This window comes from Callorhinchus milii, unplaced genomic scaffold (genome assembly GCF_018977255.1).
Source record: "Callorhinchus milii isolate IMCB2004 unplaced genomic scaffold, IMCB_Cmil_1.0 Scaffold1, whole genome shotgun sequence".
Lineage (NCBI taxonomy): Eukaryota > Metazoa > Chordata > Chondrichthyes > Chimaeriformes > Callorhinchidae > Callorhinchus > Callorhinchus milii.
The window spans coordinates 14,887,019-14,912,821 of NW_024704742.1; the positions used below are offsets into that span (position 1 = coordinate 14,887,019).

General features: G+C 39.2%; 1 protein-coding gene across 2 annotated transcripts in view; it reads left to right on the top strand.

Annotated features, from left to right (window-relative positions):
* The window catches only part of pde5ab (phosphodiesterase 5A, cGMP-specific, b), a 63,374-nt gene extending 37,835 nt beyond the window's left edge, over window positions 1-25,539 (top strand). Inside the window, exons 8-21 of one of the 2 annotated variants that reach the window (XM_042337424.1) lie at window positions 2,117-2,225; window positions 2,361-2,445; window positions 6,356-6,531; window positions 9,097-9,156; window positions 12,059-12,205; window positions 13,203-13,328; window positions 13,831-13,925; window positions 14,853-14,940; window positions 16,522-16,622; window positions 16,750-16,827; window positions 17,931-17,994; window positions 20,309-20,383; window positions 22,324-22,407; window positions 23,001-25,539. In XM_042337424.1, coding sequence (XP_042193358.1) covers window positions 2,117-2,225; window positions 2,361-2,445; window positions 6,356-6,531; window positions 9,097-9,156; window positions 12,059-12,205; window positions 13,203-13,328; window positions 13,831-13,925; window positions 14,853-14,940; window positions 16,522-16,622; window positions 16,750-16,827; window positions 17,931-17,994; window positions 20,309-20,383; window positions 22,324-22,407; window positions 23,001-23,114 — 1,402 coding nt within the window. In that variant the 3' untranslated portion in view covers window positions 23,115-25,539. The remainder of the gene's footprint in view (window positions 1-2,116; window positions 2,226-2,360; window positions 2,446-6,355; window positions 6,532-9,096; window positions 9,157-12,058; window positions 12,206-13,202; window positions 13,329-13,830; window positions 13,926-14,852; window positions 14,941-16,521; window positions 16,623-16,749; window positions 16,828-17,930; window positions 17,995-20,308; window positions 20,384-22,323; window positions 22,408-23,000) is intronic. The other variant, XM_042337433.1, reaches the window with a different exon arrangement.
* The last annotated feature ends 264 nt before the right edge of the window (window positions 25,540-25,803 follow it).

Below are 25,803 nucleotides of genomic sequence, written 5' to 3' on the forward strand. Positions count from 1 at the left end.
AATCCCACTCCCCCGCGCTCCCCTCATATTCATGCAAATTTGTCCTTCCCAATAGGAGAATATTGCATTGTTGGAAGTGCTGTACTTCAATGAGATGTGTTAGTTTTTCCCCATGTCCTGGCCAGCAACCCCCCCTCCCCACCCCCAAGAAAATTTATGTTTATTTTGTAGCTGTTTGTGGGATATTGCTATGCGCAAATTGGCTGCTGTGTTCTCCAACACAATTCACAGTCACAACACTTTACCATAAATCTTGTGAAGCTCTTTGAGCTTCTCTCCTGACATGAAAGATTCTGATTTGGAATTCATAAAAGGGAAAATAAAAACATGTTGTTACTTTGCTGGAGAGCTGCAAGCTTCCGGGGCAGGTAACATGAGAGAGATTTTCAAACAGACAAAAACATCCAGTAATTACTAAATGATTCCTTTTGTTGATATTTTCAAAGTAAAATCCAACCTCGTCCAGGTGTTTGCTTCTATCTATCCTATTTATAATAATAATAATAATCCTTGCATTTGATATAGCGCTTTTCACGTCGGGAGGACGTCCCAAAGCACTTCACAGAACACACTGTAAAGTGAATTGACTGTATATTTGTGGGCGAACGCGGCAGCCAATTGCGCACAGCAATGTCCCACAAACAGTCGTAGATTGAAAATGACCAATTTAATTATTGTTTTTGGTTTTTGGAGGGATTATCATTATTTCCTGGGAGATCAAGTGAGTGGGACATGGATTTGGGCCAACACAGTCCCAGTTAGTGCAAACTATATTTTTTGCCACTACCTGGTGTGAAAGTAAGGTTTGCAGATCTGAGAGGTGACAGGTTTGATTCCAATCTTTGATGTGTTGATTCGTCAGCTCAACGTGCGCAAAACTGAGGCCCTGCGGATTGGCTCGCGTCAGGCGCTGACAGCATCAGCATCCAAGGCTGCACTCTCCACCTCTCAAAGCCAATCAGGAACCTCGGTGTTCTGTTCGACCCTGAGCTGTCCTTTCTTCCCCACATCTGCGCCACAACTGGCACCGCCTTCCACCACCTCCGGAACATTGCCAGACTACGGCACTACCTCACCCCTCACGCTGCTGAAACTCTGGTCCACGCCTTTATCACCTCAAGGCTGGACTATGGGAACTCTCTCCTCGCCGGCCTTCACGGCACCTCCCTCCACAAGCTGCAGGTCATTCAGAACTCTACAGCTCGTGTACTGTCCCGCACCAGGCTTCGGGACCACATCACTCCCACCCTCGCTCGCCTCCACTGGCTCCCCATCCCCAGAGGATCGAATTCAAGATCCTCATCCTCACCTACAAGGCCATTCACGGCCTCGCTCCCTCCTACCTCTCCGACCTACTATCCCCCTACTTACCTGCCCATACCCTCTGTTGCTTTGGCTCCGGTCTGCTCCACATCCCCCGCCCCAACCGCCCTACCATCGGTGGCCGGGCCTTCAGCCTCTCAGCCCCTAGGCTCTGGAACTCTATCCCCCAGTGCCTTTGCCTTGCCTCCTCCCTTTCCTCCTTCAGGGCCGGTCTCAAGACCTTTCTCTTCGACCACACCTTCACCTCCCCTCTCGACTCTCTACCCCCTCCTCACTCCCTCCCTTCCCTCCCCTCACCCTGACCATTTCTCTCCCGCTCGAGTCCCGACCCAACTGTCCAGTTGATATTTTAATTTCTTCTTTGCAAATTGTTGGCTCCTGGAGAAGTTTTATATCATCTTCATCACTGTAACCCCCCCACCATGGAGATTGTGTTGCAAATCTCTTTGAACTATGCTGCTTTCTCTCTCTGAACATACCATCATTGAGTTGACCAGGCCATTTATAACGTGCAACTTTTCCTTTAATCGATTTATTGATGGGCCAATGTCAAAGTGAATCGGACAGTTGGATGATTTTGGATTCATGAGCTCATAATGGAGTTTAACAACAGTTTAGTTTAACTTGACTGACAGATATTTTTAAAAGATGGACTAGGCACAGTTTGGGAGAAAAGATGTGCTTTTATACACCCATTCAAAAACAGCTGGTCCAGGTTTTTTTTTGATGGGTGTAACAGTTACCTCACAGAAGCACAGAACCTGTTGACACAGCATTTGTTGTTTTCCAACAGGGGCTGTGATGTAAATAAAATGAACTACATGTATGGAAAGTATGCGAAAAATACCATGGAAACACTGAACATAACAGATGTCTGCAAGGACACACGCTTCATGTGGACAGTAAGTGTGCATAACTCATTGGAACCTCAAACTCATTTGCATAGATTTAGTCCAAGGATGTTGATTTTATTTTCTTACTTAGTGCTGTTTGGAAATTCCTGACAGTATTTAACCTTATTTTTATTTGCTTGATAGAATGAAAATGCAGAAAATACAAACAAGCAAATAAAAAGTTTGCTCTGCACCCCAATTAAAAATGGAAAGAAGAATAAAGTTATAGGTATTGGAGTTTCTCTGAATATTTTAATGTGTGTTTCTGTTGGTTGTATGTGTGAGGGTTGTGTGTATGTCCGCACTTCTGGTTCCTTCAATCAACGCTCATTCCAAGTGATCCAACAAGATCTAAAAATTGTAATGTGAAAATGTATAAGATTCCTCTGCTGCACCAGATATAATTGTTGATATAACTTCATTGCAATGCAATAATTAATATATGATTTTCATAATTCTTGCAAGCAACATGTATAACACGTTTGCCATATTTTGACAGATGTGTGCCTCGCTGAACCTTTTTTTAGTGCATGTTACAAAATGTACTCAGTGAATCAGCAGCGTCCCTGCCACTGACTGTCTGTGTGGCTCTGAGAGTTTGTTTTACGTCTGTCTTAGCAAATAGGCTCTATATAAATGTAAATTGTTGTTGTTGTCTTTGTCTGCCTGCAACCTGCTGAATCTAATCTGAGTGATGACATTGACATTGCTGGTTTGATCACGATTACTTGGAATAATTTTATCTTAAATTTTATAATAATGTAGCCATGCTCAAGAAACTGAATGGAGCTCACTGAGCAAAATAGCTTCCTTCCCCCTTGTATCCCCGCCCAATTGAAGAAGAGAACACTTGTAAGGATGCTTTTAGTAAACAGAGTATATGTTATTGGTTCAGCACCCAGAGCTGTGCAGTTAGCATGATATCATCTTACAATAAACATATTAATAAGCAACTGTTCAAATCTAGGTCATCTTGGCTCAGTTTGATAGCACTCCTACCTCTCAGTCAAAAGGATTCAAGCCCCGCGTCAGGATTTTGAACTGGGGGAACTGCATTGTTGGGTCTCACGTCCTTTGGATGAGACATTAAACCAAGGCCTGTTCAGATGAAGTAAAGATTCTATGGCACTATTGGAAAAGAGAAAGGCATTTCCTCCAGTGTCCTGGCCAACAATCCCCCAATAAAAAATGTCAATTGCTTCATAGCTGTTTGTGAGACATTGCTGTGTGCAAATTGCCTGCTAATCAGCTCCTTGGGACGTCCTCCCGATATGAAAGGCACAATACAAATTTAATTTTGTATTGTATTGTACCTTCACCTACAAAATACAGTCACTACCCTTTACATTAAATCCTATTAACTGCTTTGAGATGCTATAAATAATGAAAGGATTATTATTACTGTTATTACCAGTCTATTACAGAATGGCAAGCGTTAGTCAAAGCAAACCATTATCTTGTGTTAAGATGTGCCATTTAATCAGTGAACAACTCTCTAGCTGGTATCACAGGAAATCTAGTACGTTTGATAGTAGTGAGTCTTTGGCAGAATGACATTTATGTTCGAGCTCATCTTACTTCCAGTATCCAGTGATACTTTAAGCTCATTGGTAAAACCTAAGCTGATCATATTTTTGGTGTGTCATCCGAATAAATATGACGTAGTAATTACAGCTATCTTATTAACAGTTTCTATTTGAGTGAGAATTATAAATTGTGTTCATTTGGATACATCAAGACAAAAGGTATCATCCTGAAACGTTTTCACACTGAAATGTGAGCATCAGGCGAAGGCAGCGCTGGAAATGCACCAGGATACTTATAGATAAAGACAATTAAAGTCATTTTTTCAGGATCTATTTTTTCTGTGAAAAATGGGGAAAGGATAAACAACAAAAAACTAAATTGTGGTGAAAATTGCTCCGATTCCATGAATACACTCCAAAAACGTTTCCAGTATTGAGGAACTGGCTTTTGAGCATATTCCCAGGACCATCATTGCAGCAAGGCGGGTTTCGATGTGACATGTGCAATAACGGATTCCGGGAAGAATAGTCAAATTCAGATTTTAACTTAACTTGGGGTAAAAATCCATTCTTACTGATAAACGTTCACCGAATAAAACATATTTACATTGGTGAAAATTAATTAAAAGAAAACGACTTCAGTAGTTCTTACTGATTGTTCAGTAATTTTCTGTTGATACTTTGTTAATTGAACAAAGCTATAAGAATGGTGTCACATGAATGTACTACATTGATATACGATAGCACAATCTGATCAGGAAAGAAGGATACAGGATGACCTTATGCATGAGCCTATTTCCTGGACAAACCTGCTGATACTTATTATAATTGAGGTTTAATATATAACAGTTTCTAATGGATGTCTTTCAAAGGATTCGAGTGCAAACTCTTTCAGGTTACCAATAGTAGATCACATTGGAGTCCTGAGGCTCAGTGGTTAGAGCACTCGCTTTGCAAGCGAGAGACCTGAGTTCAATTCCAGGCAGGGCGAAACCTTGGGCAAGTTTCCTTACTCCACACAGAGCCTAATAATAATCCCTCCAAAACCAAAAACAATAATAAATTGGTCATTTTCAATCTACGACTGTTTGTGGGACATTGCTGTGCGCAATTGGCTGCCGCGTTTGCCCACAAATATACAGTAAGTTCACTTTACAGTATATTCTGTAAAGCGCTTTGGGACGTCTCGAAGACGTGAAAAGTGCTATATCAAATGCAAGGATTATTATTATTATTGGAGCTACATTTTCACGGGTTGGCATTTCTAATTAAGGAAGCTCATTAGCAAATTAGAAATATTTATTGTGTGCAGGACCAAATGGATTTTAAGGATTCCATGACACTATTTCAAAAGAGAAGGAAGTTTCTCCTGGTGTCCTGGCCAATATATGAGGTAAATTTGGTCATGGAAATTTGTGGAACATTGCTGGTGGAAATTGGTTGCCAAGTTCCCTGCCAAATTACTAAGTTCCCTTATAAATACTTTAAAATTATATCAATGCAGCTCACAATACAGACGTCTATCTATGACTGTTTATAAGACAGCTGCCAAACTAAAATTGCCAAAATAGGATAAAATTCTTCCCACATACAAATCTCACTTGCACATATTATCAAAAGAATAACAGAGGTTGGAGCACATTTCAAGATGGTAATACATAACATAAGGTAAGTAGCATAAACTACACACACATGGTTTATTTAGCCATGCTATCCCTTCGAATACTGGTCACGATCTATGATCCTAAATTAGTCTAGTGAGCACAAAGCGGAAGAGAGATTTGGGAGTATTGGTGCATAGATTGTTAAGACCTTTATAAATTTACAAGACAGTTTAAAGAGAACAAGCTTAGGCTGCATAGTAAAAAGGGATTATTTCGGCTATATAATTATTTTCCAATGATATAAGCCTCTGCTCCTAGTCCCAGTCTTATCATGCTGGGATGCAGCTCAACAGATCCCATTTTCCCTCCAATACCCCAACATGTGAGCCTTGGAAGTGAGTGTCGGCAGGCCACTCGGCTTTAGAGGGCATCACAGCCTCATCTCTCCTCATCCAGCTGCCACACATAGACATGCACACACACACACACATACACACACAACCAGCAGAGCACACTATGAATGTTCACACTAGAGAAGAGAAGCTTCAGTGAGACCTTGTTGAAGTATTTCAAATTTTAAACGAAACTCAGATGAAGTGATCCCTAATAAGAGGTCAGTATAGTCACAGGCCCTATAACACATGGGTACAGACTCAAGAGAAGGTGAAAGGAGGTGGTTATGTTGAGTAAATTACCCAGGGAGACATATAGTGGATACTCATTGTGTCAGCAAATTCAACCAGAATTAGACAATCATTTGGCAAATAAATTAATTTCAGGGGTATGAAAGATAGAAGAGGGTCCCAATTGATTTTCAATTTGAGACTGACCAGAGGGACTGCATTTTATTTTACCAGTCTATACATTCGTGTGTTCGTATCTTATGCAGAACATGCACCATAGTTGTCCCATTGGCCATCTAGCCAAGGATGAAAACATTTAAACTGCAAGCAGCTGGACTTTAACTTTTTTTTTATTGGCCACAAGTTATGTTCTTTGTATACAACAGGTGTCTGTCAGCTCGTGAACAAAATGGATGAACGGTCTGGTGTGATCAAGGCCTTCAATAACAATGATGAGCAGTTCCTGGAGGCCTTTGCTATTTTTTGTGGGCTGGGAATCCAGAACACTCAGATGTATGAAACAGTTGAAAGGGCCATGGCAAAGCAGGTTGTGACTCTTGAGGTAAGTGGCAAATTGTCTCGTACTTTGTATTGGAAACAACTCTAACCCTCTCATCGGTTGTTAATTACAAAGGTACTTCCCTTCATATGTACATATGTGTTGCAAATGATTTACATAGCTCACATGATATTATCAAACGAACAGCAACAACTTGTATTTATATAGCGCCCCTCAAGGGGGTAGCCTCCCAGAGAGCGAAAACATAGGTTTCAGCCCAGCTACGTTGGTTGCGCTCTTGCCTCTGAGTCAGAAGATTGTTGATTTAAGCCCCACATCAGGACTTTGAGCTCATGGTCTAGACTGACATTCCAATGTAGTAGTTGAGGAGCCCAGCATTGTTGGAAGTGCTACTCTTCATGTCAGACATTAAACTGAGATCCCATCTGACTGTTTAGGTTGACGTTAAAATTCATGTGATAGCGAAGGGTGTTTCTCCCAATGTCCTGTCTAACAATCCCACAGATAAAAAAGAATGGTAATATCACTTCATGAACTGTTTGTGGGACATTGCTGTGTGCAAATTGAGCTGCCACTTTGTCCTACAGATACACACACTATATTTTGCAGAAAAAGCTCTGAGAAGTGTTTTGAGACACTTTGAAGCGAGAAGGGGCTATATCAAATGCAAGAATTATAAAAATAAAGGGAGCGACATTCTGATTGCAGGTCTATTTTAAGAATCAAGTATATCTGATTCTGTGCTGGTCTGTAAATTTATCAGCCTGGTAGAGTGAAGTTGTATAGGGATGTTCCCATATACAACTTGTTTAGGAGTGCAGTGATTTGCTAATTGTTTCTGGCTCCCTATTCATGAAGATATGAAGGAGAGCACTCATGCAAAATTTGCCATTGACACTAAGCTATGTGGGCAGCTGGTTAGTTTAAAGGGGAATGATAACATTAAGAGAGATTTCAAACAATTTAGAAAATGGTATAAGGAGTGATAGATATATATGAATAATGATATTGTACTCTGAGACACTGCCTCGTATCGCGTGAAGGGTGCTATATAAATGCAAGTTGTTGTTGTAATACCCAGTCAGCTCTGTGAAGCATTTTGAAACATCCTCCTGACATGAAAGGGAGTCATATAAATGTGAATTGTAGTTGTAATGAATATTGGAACTATAACATTATTATTGTTATATATTGCATAAACACTGTGAAGGACTTCCTTTCGCAAAGGAGGAAATGGAAAAGGATGAAAGAACGGAAAGTCACTGATCATTCTGTGAAAGTATCCAGTCTCTGTGAGGCAGCCAGCAGCCAAACAAAATAATGACAGCCATGCACTGGAGAGCTTCTGACTGTCCGTCAATTCAATGCTACCATTATGCTGCACGTTTGGAGCCAATTTGCTGCAGACTGGCAATAATTAATTGTGAAAAGTGCAGTATGACAGGTGGTGGAGTTTGTGCCAAATCCAATTGGACCCCTACTTCTATCATTACTTGGAAGAGGTACAAATGGGTATAAACGGGAATCATCATGTGGCTCATCTCTGTTCCCCCACCCACAATTAACCGCCCAGGAACGTTCAAATGAATCATTTAATGCAACCTGTTGGTGTTCATCAGAGCCTTTTTGCAGTAAAGTACAGGGATAATAATAAAAATAATCCTTGCATTTGATATAGCGCTTTTCATGTCTACTAGACATCCCAAAGTGCTTCACAGAATATACTGTAAAGTGAATTAACTGTATATTTGTGGGTGAACGCGGCAGCCAATTGCGCACAGCAGTGTCCCACAAACAGTCGTAGATTGAAAATGACCAATTTATTATTGTTTTTGGTTTTGGAGGGATTATTATTAGGCTCTGTGTGGAGTAAGGAAACTTGCCCAAGGTTTCGCCCTCTGCCTGGAATTGAACTCAGGTCCCTCACTTACAAAACGAGTGCTCTAACCACTGAGCTACAGGACTCCACTGGGATCTGTCACCCAGTGTCATAAGGAGTGTTCTCTGCTTATGCAAAGCTACACATGTGCATTACTCAGAAAAAGGATGGCCTCTTTCAATGAAATGTGGATCAGGATATATTTCTCAGGCTTCTTGCTTTACTGCTGGCATCTTCTTCCCAGTTACATTAAAAAAAATTAACCTTTTGGTGCAACATTTTAGTTTTGCATTCTATTTTCAGTATTAACAAGATTCTTGACATATTTCTGATTGCTCTTGGTACTTGAAGATTATATATGCAGTTAGTAAGAAAATAAGAGCTCCCGTATCACTTGCCTTTAATACTTTTCAGAGAAAACCGTGGACCAATTGAATATAAAACTAGTAATAATAATATTAATCCTTCCATTTGATGTAGCGCCTTATCACGTCTTCGAGACGTCTCAAAGCTCTTCACAGAATATATTGTAAAGTGAATTGACTGTATATTTTGTGGGCGAAATGATACTGAAGCTTCATTGGACCAACAAATACACAGGAAACTGTGAAGCACTTTGCGATGTTTCAATATGATAAAGTGGTACATCAAACATAAACAGGAACTAATCATTCAAATGCACCCAAGTCATTGTAAATTGTCACAAATGGGTCTTTATGTTGTTGCAGGTCCTTTCATACCATGCATCTGCTGGTGAAGAGGAGACTAGGGAGCTGCAGGTAACAGTGGTAAAATCACTTTTCTTTCTTCATTCTTTAGTTCAATCACATTTATTTTGTTACCCCCATTTAACTGTGAATATACATAGGTGAAAATTGCAAAGTTAGCAGAAATTATGTGAATTTTCACATCGGAAGAAATTTCGCCGGAGTCTAGGTTTATTCTATTTATGTAACATTGTAGAGCTTCCAGAATTTGATAAATTTCTGAATTTACTCTTAACTTTTAACCCGTTTTTTAATATAGTACTTAAAAAAAATTACGGAAGGTGGCTTCAACAATGAGGCTCAGAAACATAGAATATACAGCACAGAAGGAAGCCATTCAGCCCATCATCCCTGTGCCAGCTCTTTGGAAGAGCTACCCAGTGAGTCCCACTCCCCTGCTCGTTCCCCATACACCTGCAATTTTTTCCTTTTCAAGTACCTTTTGAAAGTTGTTATTTAATCTGTTTCCATTACCCTTTCAGGCAGTGCATTCCAGACCGTAACAACTCTCTGTGTAAAAAAAAAAGTCTGCTTATCTCCCCTCTGGTTCTTTTACCAATTATCTTAAATATATGACCTGGTTACTCACCTATCTGCCAGTAGAAACAGTTTCTCCCTATCTACTCTATCAAAACCTCTCATAATTTTGAACACCTCTATTAAATCTCCCCTTAACCTTCTCTGCTCTAACGAGAACATTCCCAGCTTCTCTAGTCTCTCCACATAACTAAAGTCCCTCATCCCTGGTACCATTCTAGTAAATCTCCTCTGCACCTGCTCTAAAGCCTTGATATCCTGAAGCTTCACTTACAAATTTGCCATATTCTGGATGGTGTTAACAGAAAAAATCTAGAACCAAATTAAATTTCTACCGCTGAATCTGTTAAGAAGCAGCACAATTTACATCTTTTTATTTTTGCCACATCACTAGTAGTTCCTCAACCTAAATGTTTAATTATAAGCTTTTGAAATTTTGACACATTATGAATCTATTTTTAAAATGAGGGAGTTTAAATAATTGACATTCCAAATCATGATTTGAATGTGGGCAACGTATTTTAAGATATATAGGAGAGCCAAAATAATATTGCTTTCTCTGGTCAATTACAGCAAATAGTTCCACTGATAATGTTATGGATTGAACCTCAACCATGCCCTTCACTTTATCTGCTCAACTCACAATATAAACTGAGTGGATAAGTTCCTCTGAAATGAAGGATGTTTTTATTGGCAAGCCAACTCAATGTTCAGATAAAGATTTTTGAACCTTTCAATGCTGGATATTAATAGGGATATTAATAGATGTATTAGCTGTCGGAATTCAAATATATAATAATTCAAAGAGTAAGCATTTTGGAAGCGGATTTCCTTGAACGTTATTTTCCATGTTAAATGTCAAGTACATCTCTTTTGGGGAATTTAATAACAAAATGAATGTTAAATAGATATACTGTATCTGAATTGCAATTTTAAGTTGTGGGTGAATTGTTTCTGAGCATTAAATGTCCGAGGACCTTATATCTTTATGCATGAGATCATTCCCATTGAAGTGTCAAACACTATAACCGCCTACCTTCAAATGAATTGAGAATAGAATCATTTTAATATGATGTAAATAATCCTACAAAATAACATAATTTGGTGCAAGTTTATATTTTGGAGAGTCTGATACTGCAGTCCTTCAAATCCAGGTATAAAATACAAAATACAAATTCAGATTATAAGGGGGGTAATTTTGCAAATTGATTCATGGTTGTCTGCAATTACCAGACCAGTGACGTAACTAGGAATAGAAATTTGGGTGGGCACCAACTTATGGTGGATGGGCAATAACCATACCTTCTGCTATAGTTCTCTTCCCATCCCTCTCTGCAGCATAGAGTGACAGAGAGACAGGCAGAGTGAGAGGTATGAGGCAGCACAGAGAGTGACAAGTGGACCAGGGTGCTAATTGGATGGGCCACGGTTATCCATGCCCACCAGTGGCTACACCCCTGTACCAAACACTTGGCTTACTGAACAAAAAGTACCATTTGCCTATGTTGCTAATAGCACTTGCTATTCACACTGTATTGAGAAATTTGGGTAGAAATCAAGGAGCATATTTAACTTCTACTCTGTATAACATTCTAGCCACAACATGAGTTGAGAAAAGACTTAAAATTAATTGAGGAACCACTTATCCATTTAACTTTTGTGATATTTGTTTACCTCACCTTCACCTATGATGGTTGGTCAGATAACCACATTAGCACCAGAGAAATCTTACAGGCTATTACTGGCTATTACTGCAAATACATCAAAACAAGGTTTATAAATAATAGGCAGATCTTAGGCAGGACTAAAGAGTCATACTTTCAACATAAGGGCTGTAGTAGAAATCAGGATAGAAGATTAACGGTGTGATGTGTTAAATGTCACAGGTGATAATTGTCACATTACCAAGCATTTCCAACTTTGGTTTACCTGAAGCCTGAAGCTGCAACCATCATTGCAGTTGTCAATTCACAGCATACAACGTTACTAGACTGTATTTTGTTGAGGACTACGTATCAATATAATAAGATGTTACATTATTTATTTTTATTCATTTGGCTAACTGAAGTAAAGAGTGGAAAAATAAATGCTTACCAGATAGTCCATGCCATTCAGTAGACCAAGGGGGCTAAGGGACAGTGAGTTTATACTGGAAGTTTTCGTTATGAAAGCAACCAAAAAGGGAATTCTCGCCAGTAACCACAGACAGTAAATCTCACAAGTCATACTGATTCATGGGACCTCTGCTCTCGAGGTAGATCAAATTGTAAGGACTTCTTACAAGTCAGTGTGACGTATTACCTTAATTAAGGTTTCCGTTTGAAATTGCTATACTTTTATCCCAACTTAAGCTTTCACAGCTTTTAACCTTTATTTCTGTTCACAGGCCATGACAATCCCTTCTGCACAGTCACTCAAGCTGTTAGATTTCAGCTTCAGTGATTTTGACCTGTCGGACATGGAAACAACGTTGGCTACTATCCGAATGTTCACTGACCTCAATCTGTTACAGAATTTTCAAATGAAATACGAGGTATTGTGCAATAGGCTTCAGAACCTAGCAGCTGATCAATTCTGTAATTTTTATCACCGTAATATTTATCATTACATAATTTTTTTTTGATTTGATAAGGTGGGTAAAGAATGTGAGCTTCTCTATGACTGAAACAAGCTGATGTTATTAGTGTTTGACATTTGATAACAAACTTTTAAGCTGTTGAGGGTACTCAAATATAGCTTCCATTGTGCCTCATTTTGCTAAAATGATCACCTGAAACTAATCCAGTTGTTTTGAGCCCTACTTAACATCCACAGATGTTTACTGGTTGGTGTGCCATCTCTTCTATAATAATAATCCTTGCATTTGATATAGCGCCTTAAATGACTCTTCAAGTCATTTCAAAGCACTTCACAGAATATACTGTAAAGTTAATTGTATATTTTGTGGGCGAAACTGTTGGGGGGTAAGCGACACAGATGCATAAAGAGGAAGGAGCAAAAAGAAAAAAACCTGAAATCCCATCCAGGAATTTGAGCTCACAGTCTAGTCTGACACTTGGAGGTGTTGTTCTTTTGATGAAACATTAAATCGAGGTCCTGCTTGTCTGTTTAGGTGGAGATTAAAGATCCCATGGCATTATTCAGAAAAAGAAGGGAGTTTATCCAGCCTCCTGGCCAACAATCTCCCAGTTACAATTGATCAAACACTTCATAGCTATTTTGGGGGACATTTCTGTGCACACATTGGCTGCTGTGTTTGCATATAAATGCAATCATTACACTTTACACAAAATCTCCTTTAAATTTTTTTTATGAGAGATAAGGCATAATACAAAATTGAAAGATTTTAACCCTTCCTGCACTTTTACCCCTTCCTGCACTATTGATTGTTACAGTACACCTGCACATCTCATCAGACAGTCATGATAGTTGATCATGTGAAAATAAGTTAAAACTGGACCTTTATAACAGCTCTCACTGTCAACATGAAACAGCCCTTGTATAAACACTTTGTTGTTTTTTACCCGTAGGTTCTTTGCCGTTGGATTTTAAGTGTAAAGAAGAATTATCGAAAACACGTTGTCTATCACAATTGGAGGCATGCCTTTAACACAGCACAGTGCATGTTTGCTTTGCTGAAGTCTGGCAGGATTCAGGTTTGTCAGTGTTATTTGCAGTTTCACTTATTTGGGTAAAGGAGACGACACTATGACAAAAGTCTGCCAGTAGGTGTGATCTTCCCATTGAATCCACTGCAACGGTTGGGTTTGCAGCCAGGCCACCCTGGACATCTGGCCCATATAGGACTACGGATTAGCAGGATACTGACTTAACTAACTGAAGGCAATATCCTACTAACCAACACTGCAATGGTGCAATCCACAGGCCAGAAGTACAATACCATGGAGCATTCTGGCATTGTGACAGCACCCTGGCAGATCTGAATTTCAGGCTCTTAGGTGTCTCAAAATTGGGATTAGGAAGGACTATTGCCACTTTTCTTCATTGACATTGTATTCTAAAAGTCAAGCAAAAAGGCGTCTGGATTTTACCTCTCCACCTCTTGGATTCTGTGTACACACAACGGTATTGAGTAATGCCAGTGTTTGGTTTGTTGACAATTACATTGTTTCCATTTGTTCTGTTCTGTGGTTATAGAACAAGCTGACTGACATGGAGGTTTTAGCTCTGATCATAGCAACACTCTGCCACGACCTGGATCACAGAGGGGTGAACAATTCCTTCATAAAGAGGTAGGCTGTGTTTTAACTACTGTAACCATGGCATTAAAAAAGTCAAACACTCTATAACAATGACAGTCCAGGAAATGTTTAATACATAGGAATCCTTTCAAGGGCATCAGATAACCAAATGAAATTAAGGCTATTTCAAGCCAACCTGAGATGAGATTGCTGCCTTGAACTCATTCAATGTACCTTTTAAAAAATGAACTTGTTCTGTGTACAGCTCATTGGTATTTTTGTCTGGTTTGGGGTCCATTTGCTTTGCAATAATGAATAATAATAATAATCATTGTATTTGGCATAACACCTTTCATGTCAGGAGGATCCAAAATGCTTCACAGGATTTACTGTGAAATGGAGTGGCTGTGTGTTTATAGGTGAATACAGCAGCTCAATTGCTCGCAGCAAAGTCTCACAAACAGCCATAGAGTGAACATTATTTGGGAGGATTGTTGGCCAGGACACCGGTAGAATCTTCTTTCAGTTTTTGAAAAGTACTATGGGCAGACAGGACCTCAGTTTAACATTGGAGTGTCAGTTTAGACTATGTGATTCCAAGTCCTGACATGGGGCTTGAACCCACAACCTTCTGCTTCAGAGGCGAGAGTGCTACCACTGAGTCAGACTGACACACATGGTCATAATGATCATTAGTACACTGTATATTGCTGACAATCCTACCCAGCAATCCATGCCATTAAATGTTACTGAACCATGTAAGAAAGACCCTCATGGAATGTATCTGAAAGCAGCTTGTGGCTTGAATGCTATCATGTAAGCCATAATGAACCTCAACTCCAAAGACTGTAAATCCTGCACAAGTTTTGAAAGTATAACATTCGTCATTTCTGGTGATCATATTTTCCATTTGTGAAAACATAAGGATGCAGTGAAGCTATTAACATTGAACTCTCCTGTGTGATTGATTTTGTGCAGGACTGAGCACCCTCTCGCTCAGCTCTACTGTCACTCTATGATGGAGCATCATCACTTCAACCAGTGCCTGATGATACTCAATAGCCCTGTAAGTGCCAGCTTCTGCCTTTCCTATCTTGATGATATTTCAAATGGTGTGAGGGCCAGAGCTCTCTTTCTGAATGTTCACCTTTTCCCTTTAATTGTAATTTACAGATGTGAGTTCTGTGAGGTGTCTCCTCACACTTGAGGTGCTCTGAGTAACTTGCATCCGAGGCACCTCTAAGCCACGGAATGTTTCATTTCGCAATCGCTTGCTGCAGAAACATGCCATAAAAAATGGAATACATGTTTCATTCCACCCAATCAATGCTAATACTTATCACCTTACTAAGTACAACGGTTTATCAAAACACATTTACCTTTCTTATTCAATTTTGCCAGATAACAATCTTTACTGCCTGTAGATCCTATTGAAGTGCATGTCTCGTCATTTGGTGTGACTTACATCTAGTTACCAGAAGGAATCCCCATTTCAAAATCATAGTCTTTATTCAGGAATCCTTTTGCTAATTTCTGCTTAGTCCTCAGTGTTTTAGGATAAAGGTGAGGTGAATGTAAATTAAGATTTCTGTGATGTCATTTCACATTCAGCAGTTTAAACTGGACACTTGGAGACTAAATCTAGCTGCCAGAAGAAAAGTACTAGAAGCAAATGTGATTAAAAGGGTTATCATGTGTGACTGGGAGGAAATTACAGAAGTTCTTTAATTAGGAAGTTGAATTTCTGCTTCCACAGCTGACTACAATGGTGGGCCTGATATGATCCCTCAGCAAAACAATCACATGTTCTGCCTTGCGATAATTATCACCGCTGATAACTAGCACATCACACATTGCATAACCCCCCATAGCCCACAACAACCTGTGGAGAGTTCACCTATAGAATCATAGAATATTATAGCACAGAAGGAGGCATTTGGCCCATCGTGCCTGGGATGGCTCTTTGGAGGAGCTACCCAATCAGTCCCACTCTCCCATTCTTTCCCCATATCTTTGCAAATGTTTCCTTTTCAAGTAGCTTTTGAAAGTTGTTATTTAATCTGTTTCCATCACCCTTTCAGGCAGTGCATTCCAGACCATAACAGTTCTCTGTGTACAAAAAAAAGTCTCCTTATCTTCCTTCTGGTTCTTTTGCCAATTATCTTGAATCTATGTACTCTGGTTACTGACCCACCTGCCAGTGGAAAAAGCTTCTCCCTATCTGCTCTAACAAAACCTCTCATAATTTTGAACACCTCTATTAAATGTCGCCTTAACTTTTTATGCTCTAAGGAGAACAATCCCAGCTTCTCTTGTGTCTCCACCTAACTAAAGTCTCTCATCCCTGGTACCCTTCTGGTAAATCTCCTCTGCACCCTCTTTGATTTCCTTATATAATTAGACCCAATATTCCAGCTGAGGGATTATACAATGAATATTTCCTCCAAACAACATTTGACATGGTTTATTGATTACTTTCATGTATAATTTGGGACATGACATGTCATGCGACTGCCAGGGTGGAGGGAGGTGAACTGGATTGACCTTGGTCTTCTTTTGCCTAGCAAATTCTTATATTCTTATGCTCTTTCCTGATATTCAGTCTTATGGAGAATGTTCAACTTGAAAGGATTTGTTTTGTCCCTAGGGAAACCAGATTCTAAGTGGCCTCTCTCTGGGTGAATATAAAGCCACTCTGAAGATGATTGAACAGTTTATTCTAGCCACAGACCTGGCGCTGTACATGAAGTAGGTATTGATGATGCTATGTACATAGCCTGTAAGATTTTGCTTACAACCGTGCTTACGGTCACCTTCCAACTTCCCCTGGTTACAAAGTGAAAGTTTTAAGTGTCAAAAACAAACTTTTTTTCAGGAGAAGAGAAGAATTTTTTGAGCTGGTGAAAAACAATCAATTTGACTGGGAGGATAAAGATCACAAGGAGCTTTTATTGTAAGTTAAAAATCAAAAGCAGGTAACCTTATCTTTTAATAATGTTGGCATTACATAAATTAAGACCTAAATGTCCAACACAGCTTTTGATTTTGATAAAAGTTTATTGCAATATCATCCAATAAGTAAGTTAATTTTCTGTAACTTATGGACTTAATTTTTTTGAGTTATTTAATTTTCTGTAATTGGTGCTTGTTGCGTAGCTTCCATTTATTTCAATTTATTCTTTCTCTCAGTGTTCCTGGTTCCTGTTGACATGTGTTCTGCTACAGCAGTAGGGAACCCAGTCCATTGTATGACAGCAGTCCCTCCCCCACCTTAAATCATGTGCACTGCTTAATATAGATTGTTGAGACACATTTAGTGTTCAAAACCAGTCATTAAACTTGATAATAATGAAACATTTTGACATGATAGAAATACAGTTCTTTCTTTCAGTCACCAAATATTTGCTACTACATTTTCCGGGAGATTGTTGGTCAGGGTATAAGGAGAAATTCCCTTTTCTTTTCGAATTATGTATCACTAACATCCACCTAAACACACAGATGGAACCTTGGATTCATCTTATCCAATGGACACCACATTCGACAATGCAGCACACCCCCAGAAACACAGTGGAGTATCAGCTCATAGACTATGAGCTCAAATTCCTGACGTGCTACCAACCGAGCCATGCTGACAGCAGGCAGAATATCAGCTGCAGGCATCTGAGAATTACCTACTTTGCTAACGTAAGAGGAGGGACTTGAAAAGACATTTGTGTTGACACCAGAGTTGTCTTGTGGGAATCATCTTTTCACCTCAGCACTTTCATTCACTGTTTACCAGCTGAAATGGAAGAAGACAAAGCTCTATAGAATAATTAGAGCGAGGAATATTTCCATAGCTAATTTTTTTTACAAAAATAACTACCTGGATTCCTCCAGAGATTAATCCTTACTATTCAGCATTCTGACCCCTGCATGAAAGCTGTCCTGCACCAATTAGTATACCCTTTTCGTTGTCAAGTCATTTGTCAAAGTTACAACAAAAAATCTTGGGTTTCTATATTGGTACAGCATTTAACTAAATTCACTCCTGGTTTTACTGTTGATTGACAGGTCAATGTTAATGACAGCTTGTGACGTGTCTGCAATAACCAAGCCTTGGCCTATACAGCGAAAGGTAAATCAGACAACGAATCTAGTATCACTGTAATAATGGTTTGTGGAAAAATCATCAAGATGGGCCTGTGGTATTGCTACCCACTACAAGTTTACGGCACTGTCATGCAGAATTATTTCTATGTAACATTGCACAGCAACAAAGGTGTTGTGGATGTGTGTGTGTGTGTGTGGGGGGGGGGGGGGGGGGGGTATGTGTGCTCTTCTGCTCTATTCAGTAAATATGATGCACCTTAGAAATAAATAGAATGTAGTTTTAAATATATAATTTAAGTTTGCATGTATTATGAATTGCAATTTATTTATAAATGAACACAGGCAAATCTATGAAACAACAACAACAAATTACGAATTACATTTGTATAGCATCTTTCATGTCAGGAGGACGTCCCAAGGCGCTGGACAATCAGGGATTTGGACCCGAGCAGGGGGTTTGGGATCAGGATGGGTGGAGCCTAGGGAGGGTAAGGGAAGGAGGGTGACCGAAGGAGCAATCAAAGAAGAGGGTTCTGAAATGTGCCTTCAAGGAAGCATGGGGGGGAGCATGGCAAAGGGATTGTGGGATGTAGTTCCGAAGGGTGGGGGCTTGAGAGGTTGAAGGCCCGATCGCTGATGGTGGGGCGGGTCGGGTGGGGGACATGGAGCAGGCCGGAGCTTGCTGAGTGGAGGGAGGGGATAGGTCGATATGGAGTTCAACGTAACCTAATGAAACATAGCACTGCTTAGTTCACATCACAGGATTTGCTGCATGGAGCAGAAGAACTCCCAAGTTATTTAAATTAACTTTCTGTAAAATTAAATTACTTAAATTAACTTTTTTAAAAAAAAAATGACACAGTTGAAACCTAACAATTCATCCACTGGGAAACTGAGACATAAAGCACATGATTGCTGCTGACAATAATTTGTATGCTTGTTTATTTTAATATAAAGCTCATGCTTCCTTACTGGAAAGAATCCAATCAGAAGCCCAGAGTTATTTGTCCAGACAGTAATAGCTCATGTACTTCATGTACTCATTTGGAATAGACTCCTCAGGCCAACGTACTGTGAGGAAGCTCTGGTTTTGCTCAATACCTCTCCCTGGAATTCACTGGCTCAGAAATTATGCACTGTGCATGTGGAGTGCCAATGTGCTGTGCCAACACCCATATATGCACATTTGTATCATGTCTCAAATTAATTGTAGTATAGCCAATACCTCGTTAAACCAAAAGACATTTCTTCGCATAAAGAGCTGTGAGGATGGGCCACATTTAGCCATTGGTATTCCCATATTTTTCACATCAAATGCACCCAGTGGTATAGAATGTACTGGAGATTAATCTACTTTTATGTCATTCTCAGTAGCGATGTCTATAAAGTCTGGAATTAGACTTCTGGCTCATGAATCAGCATTTGACTAGGCAAACCAGGGTACCGTGCTTTTATATAAAAAATGGCAAAATCCCAGTAAAGATCCACAAGCTGTAAGTCAAATGACACGCATGGCTTTCACAGCTATTGCTTTTAAAAACATCTGCAGTCTGCCTCTGGCACATTTGGGTACATCTGATATGATCAATATCAAGCAGAGAGCTAAGTTGACCCCAATGACAAAAGAATGGATGCAGAAGTCCATAAATGCATCAAACAAACAGATAAGCACTTAGGAAAATATGTATTATTGGACTTAGGAAAATATGTATTATAAGTATTATCTGAAATGCTGTACACTGTCCAGCGCCTTGGGAAGTCCTCCCGACGTGAAAGGCGCTATACAAATGTAATCTTGTTGTTGTTACAGGGATTTATAATAATAATAATAATAATCCTTGCATTTGGTATAGCGCTTTTCACGTCGGGAGGACGTCCCAAAGCGCTTCACAGAACACACTGTAAAGTAAATTGACTGTATATTTGTGGGCGAACGCGGCAGCCAATTGCGCACAGCAATGTCCCACAAACAGTCGTAGATTGAAAATGACCAATTTTTTTTATTATTGTTTTTTGTTTTGGAGGGATTATTATTAGGCGTGTGGAGTAAGGAAACTTGCCCAAGGTTTCGCCCTGCCTGGAATTGAACTCCGGTCTCTCACTTGCAAAGCGAGTGCTCTAACCACTCAGCTACAGGACTCCACGATTTGGAGAAAGAGCAGGGGATTTGGATTTAAAATATAAATATCTGCCATGACCTAATAAAATGAGTCTGTTCCTGTATTCCTTGTCTCATCTGTGTCGTTATATATCATAGCCATCAATCAAACTCATTTCCGTAATTGTTTGCAAAGAAAATTGGAAAACTGTCCATGTTGCTTCCATTCTGTATTTTACAGATCGCTGAACTCGTTGCAACAGAATTTTTTGAGCAAGGTGACAAGGAGAGAGAGGAACTGAACATTGAACCCATTGTATGTATCAGAGTCTATGAGCTGCGTTTACTTTAGTTTTAGAGGATCACAACAAATTATACATACAGCTTAATATTTTGCTGCTATTCATGTAAATTTGTTTTTCTGTTTCATTGGAAATACAGTTGACCACCCCCCGTCCCCTCCACTCTCTCTTATAACATAGTGGTTTCAGTCCATACACTCCGAACCTCTTATAACAATCTACACAAAAAGACAATGACTTCCACCATTAGGTCATTATTCACAAGAATGGTCACAAGATCACAAGATTGGTCTTCATGAAGCTATTCAATCTCATCCTCGCAGAACACCCACCCAACTGTCCTCCCATAATTGCGTCAAGCTGCTTTTTAAATGAGCCCAGTTTCATGGCCTCTACCATCTTTACTGACAACTTGTTCCAGTCGGTGATTAGTCTCTGGGTAAGGAAAACATACCAGGAGACTTTCCAGCATTCCACTCATGGATGCATTCTCCATTCTCAGAAGTTCTACCACTCTAAATATATAGATGTAATATATTTAGATTTCCAAAAGGCGTTCGATAAGGTACCACACAATAGACTAATGAATAAGGTCAGAGCATGTGGTGTCGGGGGCAAAATAGCCGAATGGATAGCAAGCTGGCCACAAAACAGAAAACAGAGTAGGGGTAAAGGGTAGCTACTCAGACTGGCAGGAGTTGGGCAGTGGTGTTCCACAAGGATCGGTATTGTGACCACTGTTGTTCACAATATATATTAATGATTTGGATTCAGGAATCAGCAGTACAATTTCAAAATTTGCGGATGACACCAAATTGGGGGGAGTAGTTAATACAGAGGAGGACTGCAACAAATTACAGTAAGATATTAATAAACTTGATGAGTGGGCATTTAAATGGCAAATGCATTTCAATGTAGAAAAGTGTGAGGTGGTACATTTTGGTAGAAGGACTAAGAAAGTCACATACATCCTGGAAAATAAAAACCTAAATGGGGTAGAGGAGCAAAGGGACCTAGGGGTACATGTACACAATTCACTAAAAGTAGCAACGCAGGTTAATAAGGCCATAAAAAAGCAAACCAGGCTTTGGAGTTCATTTCTAGAGGGATAGAAATGAAAAGCAGGGAAGTTATGGTAAACCTCTATAGGACTTTGGTTAGACCACACTTAGAATACTGTGTGAAGTTCTGGTCCCCACATTATAGAAGGATGTAGAGGCACTGGAGAAGATGCAAAGGAGATTCACAAGGATGATCCCAGAACTAAGAGGTTATATCTATCAGGAAAGGCTGAACATACTTGGACTGTTTTCTTTTGAAAAGAGGAGAATAAGGGATGACCTGATAGAGGTCTTTAAAATTATGAAAGATTTTTGATAGGGTAGATATAGGGAAGATGTTTCCACTGGTGGGGAGACCAAAACCAGGGGCCATCAATATAAAATAGTCACAAATAGATCAAATGGGGAAGTTAGAAGACATTTCTTCACACAGAGAGTAGTGGGAATGTGGAACATGCTACCATAAGTTGTTGTTGAGGTAAATAGCTTAGATGTATTAAAGGAAAGCTAGATAGGTACATGATGGAGAAACGAATAGAAAGTTATGCTTGAAGGCTTAGTTGAGGAAGAGCAGGAGGAGGCTCATTTGGAGGATAAACAACAGAATGGACCAGTTGGGCCGAATGGCCTGTTTCTGTGCTGTATATTCTAATGTATTCCAAGCCCTTTCTCGAGTGGTTGCTAGAACGCCAGCAACCCCAGGTGGTTTTCTTGCTCATTTTGTACAGGAAGCCACTGAATCAACACTGGTAGCTAGAAATGAACTGTAGTTCCATGGTTCCCAATGCTGCCGTGCTATAAGTGAACCCAAGCTTGTAGGGTTGCGATTTTTCAATTTCAATTTTTTTTCAGTTTCAATTTTTTTCACCTCTTATGCATTACTTTTTCCACAGGATTTAATGAATCGAGAGAAGCGCGATCAGATCCCCAGCATGCAGGTTGGGTTCATCGATGCAATCTGTATTCAGCTCTATGAGGTACAGTCTGCTAACACTTTCGATCCATGAACATCTCTGTCAAAATTCAAAAAGCAACCACTTTATTTTGTCCACATAAGTATCATGGGAACAAATCTGTGGATATCAATCTAAAGTGTAAACTTAAGGATTTAATAGAAGCTTGCTCTTTTTGATATACAAGAATAGAATAAATTTCCCATTGATAGATTTTCATCCATTTCAAATATTGTACACTGGAGCAGCTTATTGTATAATAATAAAAATTTCAGTTGATATAGAGCCTTTCACATCAGGAGGAGTGTCATCTTAGACTGTGAGTTTAAAGTCCCGATGTGGGATTTGAACCCATCACCTTCTGACTCAGAGTCAAGAGTGTTCAGCTCTTCATAGTTTCTGACTGCTAGAATCTGTTAAGTGTTCATATATTTAGCTACCCTTTTATTATAAAAGGTGACCAGTATTATTTGAAGCAAATATGTATTATTTGAAGCAAACTATTTTAAAACAGAATCTATACTCTTAATTTTGAACCCATTTAAATAATTCTGTAAAAGCATTGATATTTTGTAAGATTACTGGCCTTCTATAATTTTCTCTCTCTCTCCTTTTAGGCTCTAGTAATTGTATCTGAGCCATGTTTCCCATTGCTGGAAGGCTGCAGGAATAATCGGAGGAACTGGGAGATGTTGATTTCACAACAACTGTTTAATGGGGAGAGTAACTGATATTTGGTCAATAATTTTGGACATTTTAGATGACATTGGAGCTGTCTCATGTTCACATTTTTATACTTCCATAAAGCAAGAACAATTAGCTCCAAGCTGATAGAGGTTTTATCTAGGTTGACATTTTCTGTGTGCAGTTTACTAATTGTTTCACATTCACACTCCGTAAAACAAACCTTTCAAATTGTATCTGCTGTTTCCTAATGGCAGAAACAGAATAATGAGGCCCATCTCCATAAAGAATCCAATGGCTTCTCATTCACCCCATTTTTTTTGTAGTAAGACATGATATTTATGTGCATTTAAAAATACAATGTGGAGGTCAAATGTAAATACAATGGTCATTAATTATTCTACAATATTCACTGTAATAAGTGTTTCAGTATTTTCTGACTAATTCTTAGTCCTGCAAGTACTGTTCTATATCATAACATCTTCTGTTATGGGATTTGACGATTAAGCCATGACTGCATGTTGTTGTGCAGTCCCTGTGGAGACATCTTTATTGCACAACCCAGGTATGCCAATGTTCTTGCACACACGCTATCAGAGTGAAAAGAAGCTGTAGCGTGAACTGAAATGTATGTTTTGCCTGGACACAAGCGGACTGCCTTTTCAGTCCCTTCACGCTTTAGGAAAAAATCAGGATTACAATACTTCCATGTGACATTGAGATTTATTCTTCAAAAAAAATCAATTCTTCCTCAAATAAAGTCTGGTGTGCAATATTCTTGCCCAATAAGCAAGCATTGCTGCCTCATCTAATTAAGAGACTTTGTCACATTTATCACAATTTTTCTTCACAAAGAACAACCAGTTTGAAATTTCAAAGTCTTTGTTTCTTCAGTGCACAGTTGATAGCAATATAAATCAGGAACAACACACTCCAAAACTACTTATTTTAGTGTTTGTATTTTGTAAACGGTGGCCAGTGAGCTTGCCTGAGTTATTTTTGCACAAGCCGAATTCTAATCATTGTAACTAGATGTACATGCTGGTATGGTCAAGGTGACCTTCGTAATAGCTTCTGCTTTGCCAAGGTCTTTCCATAGTGTGCCATTATCTTTGCATGCAGAGTATGTTTTAGAAAGTTAGATTATCCCTATGTTGTCGGATTGTTTAAAATTCCACAAATCAAAAGAGTTGGCCCAGATTATCTACAGGGAACATCATAAATGCTTATTCTCTTTGGGACATTGGTGATGTTTGGAACAGTGTTTGTGTAACCTTCTAACTTGCACCTCATAACTGCTTCCTCCAGTATGCACAGAAATAGTTTCCCTGAAGAGATGAAATATAATCATTTGCAAGAATCTTAACAGTAACTAAGCGCAGATTTCCGCAAAAGGACCTGGGGTGGCAAGAGGCAAATTGGATCCGAGTTTGGCCAGTTCATTTGAGAGGTTACCAAGTAGTAAATCTTAGTTTCAATTGAGGAACACTGAAGAAGGTCTGAGGAACCCTAGTGCAAATTAATCAAATAGCAGGGTTTAGATACAAATGAAACACTTGCAATGAGAGAGTACATCTGTAGATCAGCCCTAATTACCAACCCACCCCCCACCCTCACACCCCCTAAAAATGTTGTGAACATTTATGGCTTACTCCAAGAACTTAAGTCTAACCCAAGATATATATTTTTTGTGAATTCCCCTATCCCCTTTCCTCTTCACAATTTGGACTGACCCCTGCCATACTTGGTGGATGTTGTAATGAAAAATATCAAGGTTGACTGCTAGAACATTGGGTACTATAGTACTGTGAGATACTAACAAGTTAATGTATAACATGGGAATAGTCTTTATGGTTTTTACCCTGTTTGGCCCCCATGTCTATTTTCATGTGTGGTATTATGCCAAGATCTGCAAGTAACAGTGCTGTTGGCTTTTTGTGTTTCTTCATGTTTTATGTTGGTGAGTGAATTTTTTGTGTGTTTAAGTAGTAGCAATAACTAGCTGTGTTACATTGGGAGTTGCGGGTAAAAATGTCAGCCTGAAGGTTGAGACCAGAGACTCAGAATTCCACCTCGTCTTCATCTATCAAATAATTTTGCCCTAAAATTCAGTCTTAATTCTGTACGGTCTTAAATTTTAATTCAATGGTATTATAGACTAAAACGATGTGGAATTTCAGGCCTCAGATTCCTCATGTGAATTTCATTCCTCATTTGACGTTAATTGTTTAATCTGCTGTGGAGAAAACTCATTATTGACAAGTGAATCACTGTCTCTGTGTGAATCACATCCTTGTTTTTCTGATCTGTTACAGCTATCACTCCAGCTCACACAGCAAACACTGAATCCCTTTGGCCAGCACAGGCCTGATCTTGTTTTCAGATCAAATAGCTGTTTTCCACTGGTAAAATGTCAAATATATATATTATTTTATATATATATATTATATATATTATTTAACTCAAATAGCACCACAAGATACAAAGCTGTTTACCAGCATTGAAGTTATATGGTTCCTGTTAATAGTTTCAGGAACATCACAATTTTCTGCAGCATCAGTGTCAAGTCTTTCAGACGTATATTGTTGTTACAAATGGGTATAAAATAGATGTTGCTTGCGGGTTATTGCATTTTTTTACATATAGCATATTGTGACAGAATTTTGTTGATGTTAGATTTTAGATTTCAACCTGTTGGCACACTGTCCTCTCATCCTCTGGTATCTGGGTTTTGAA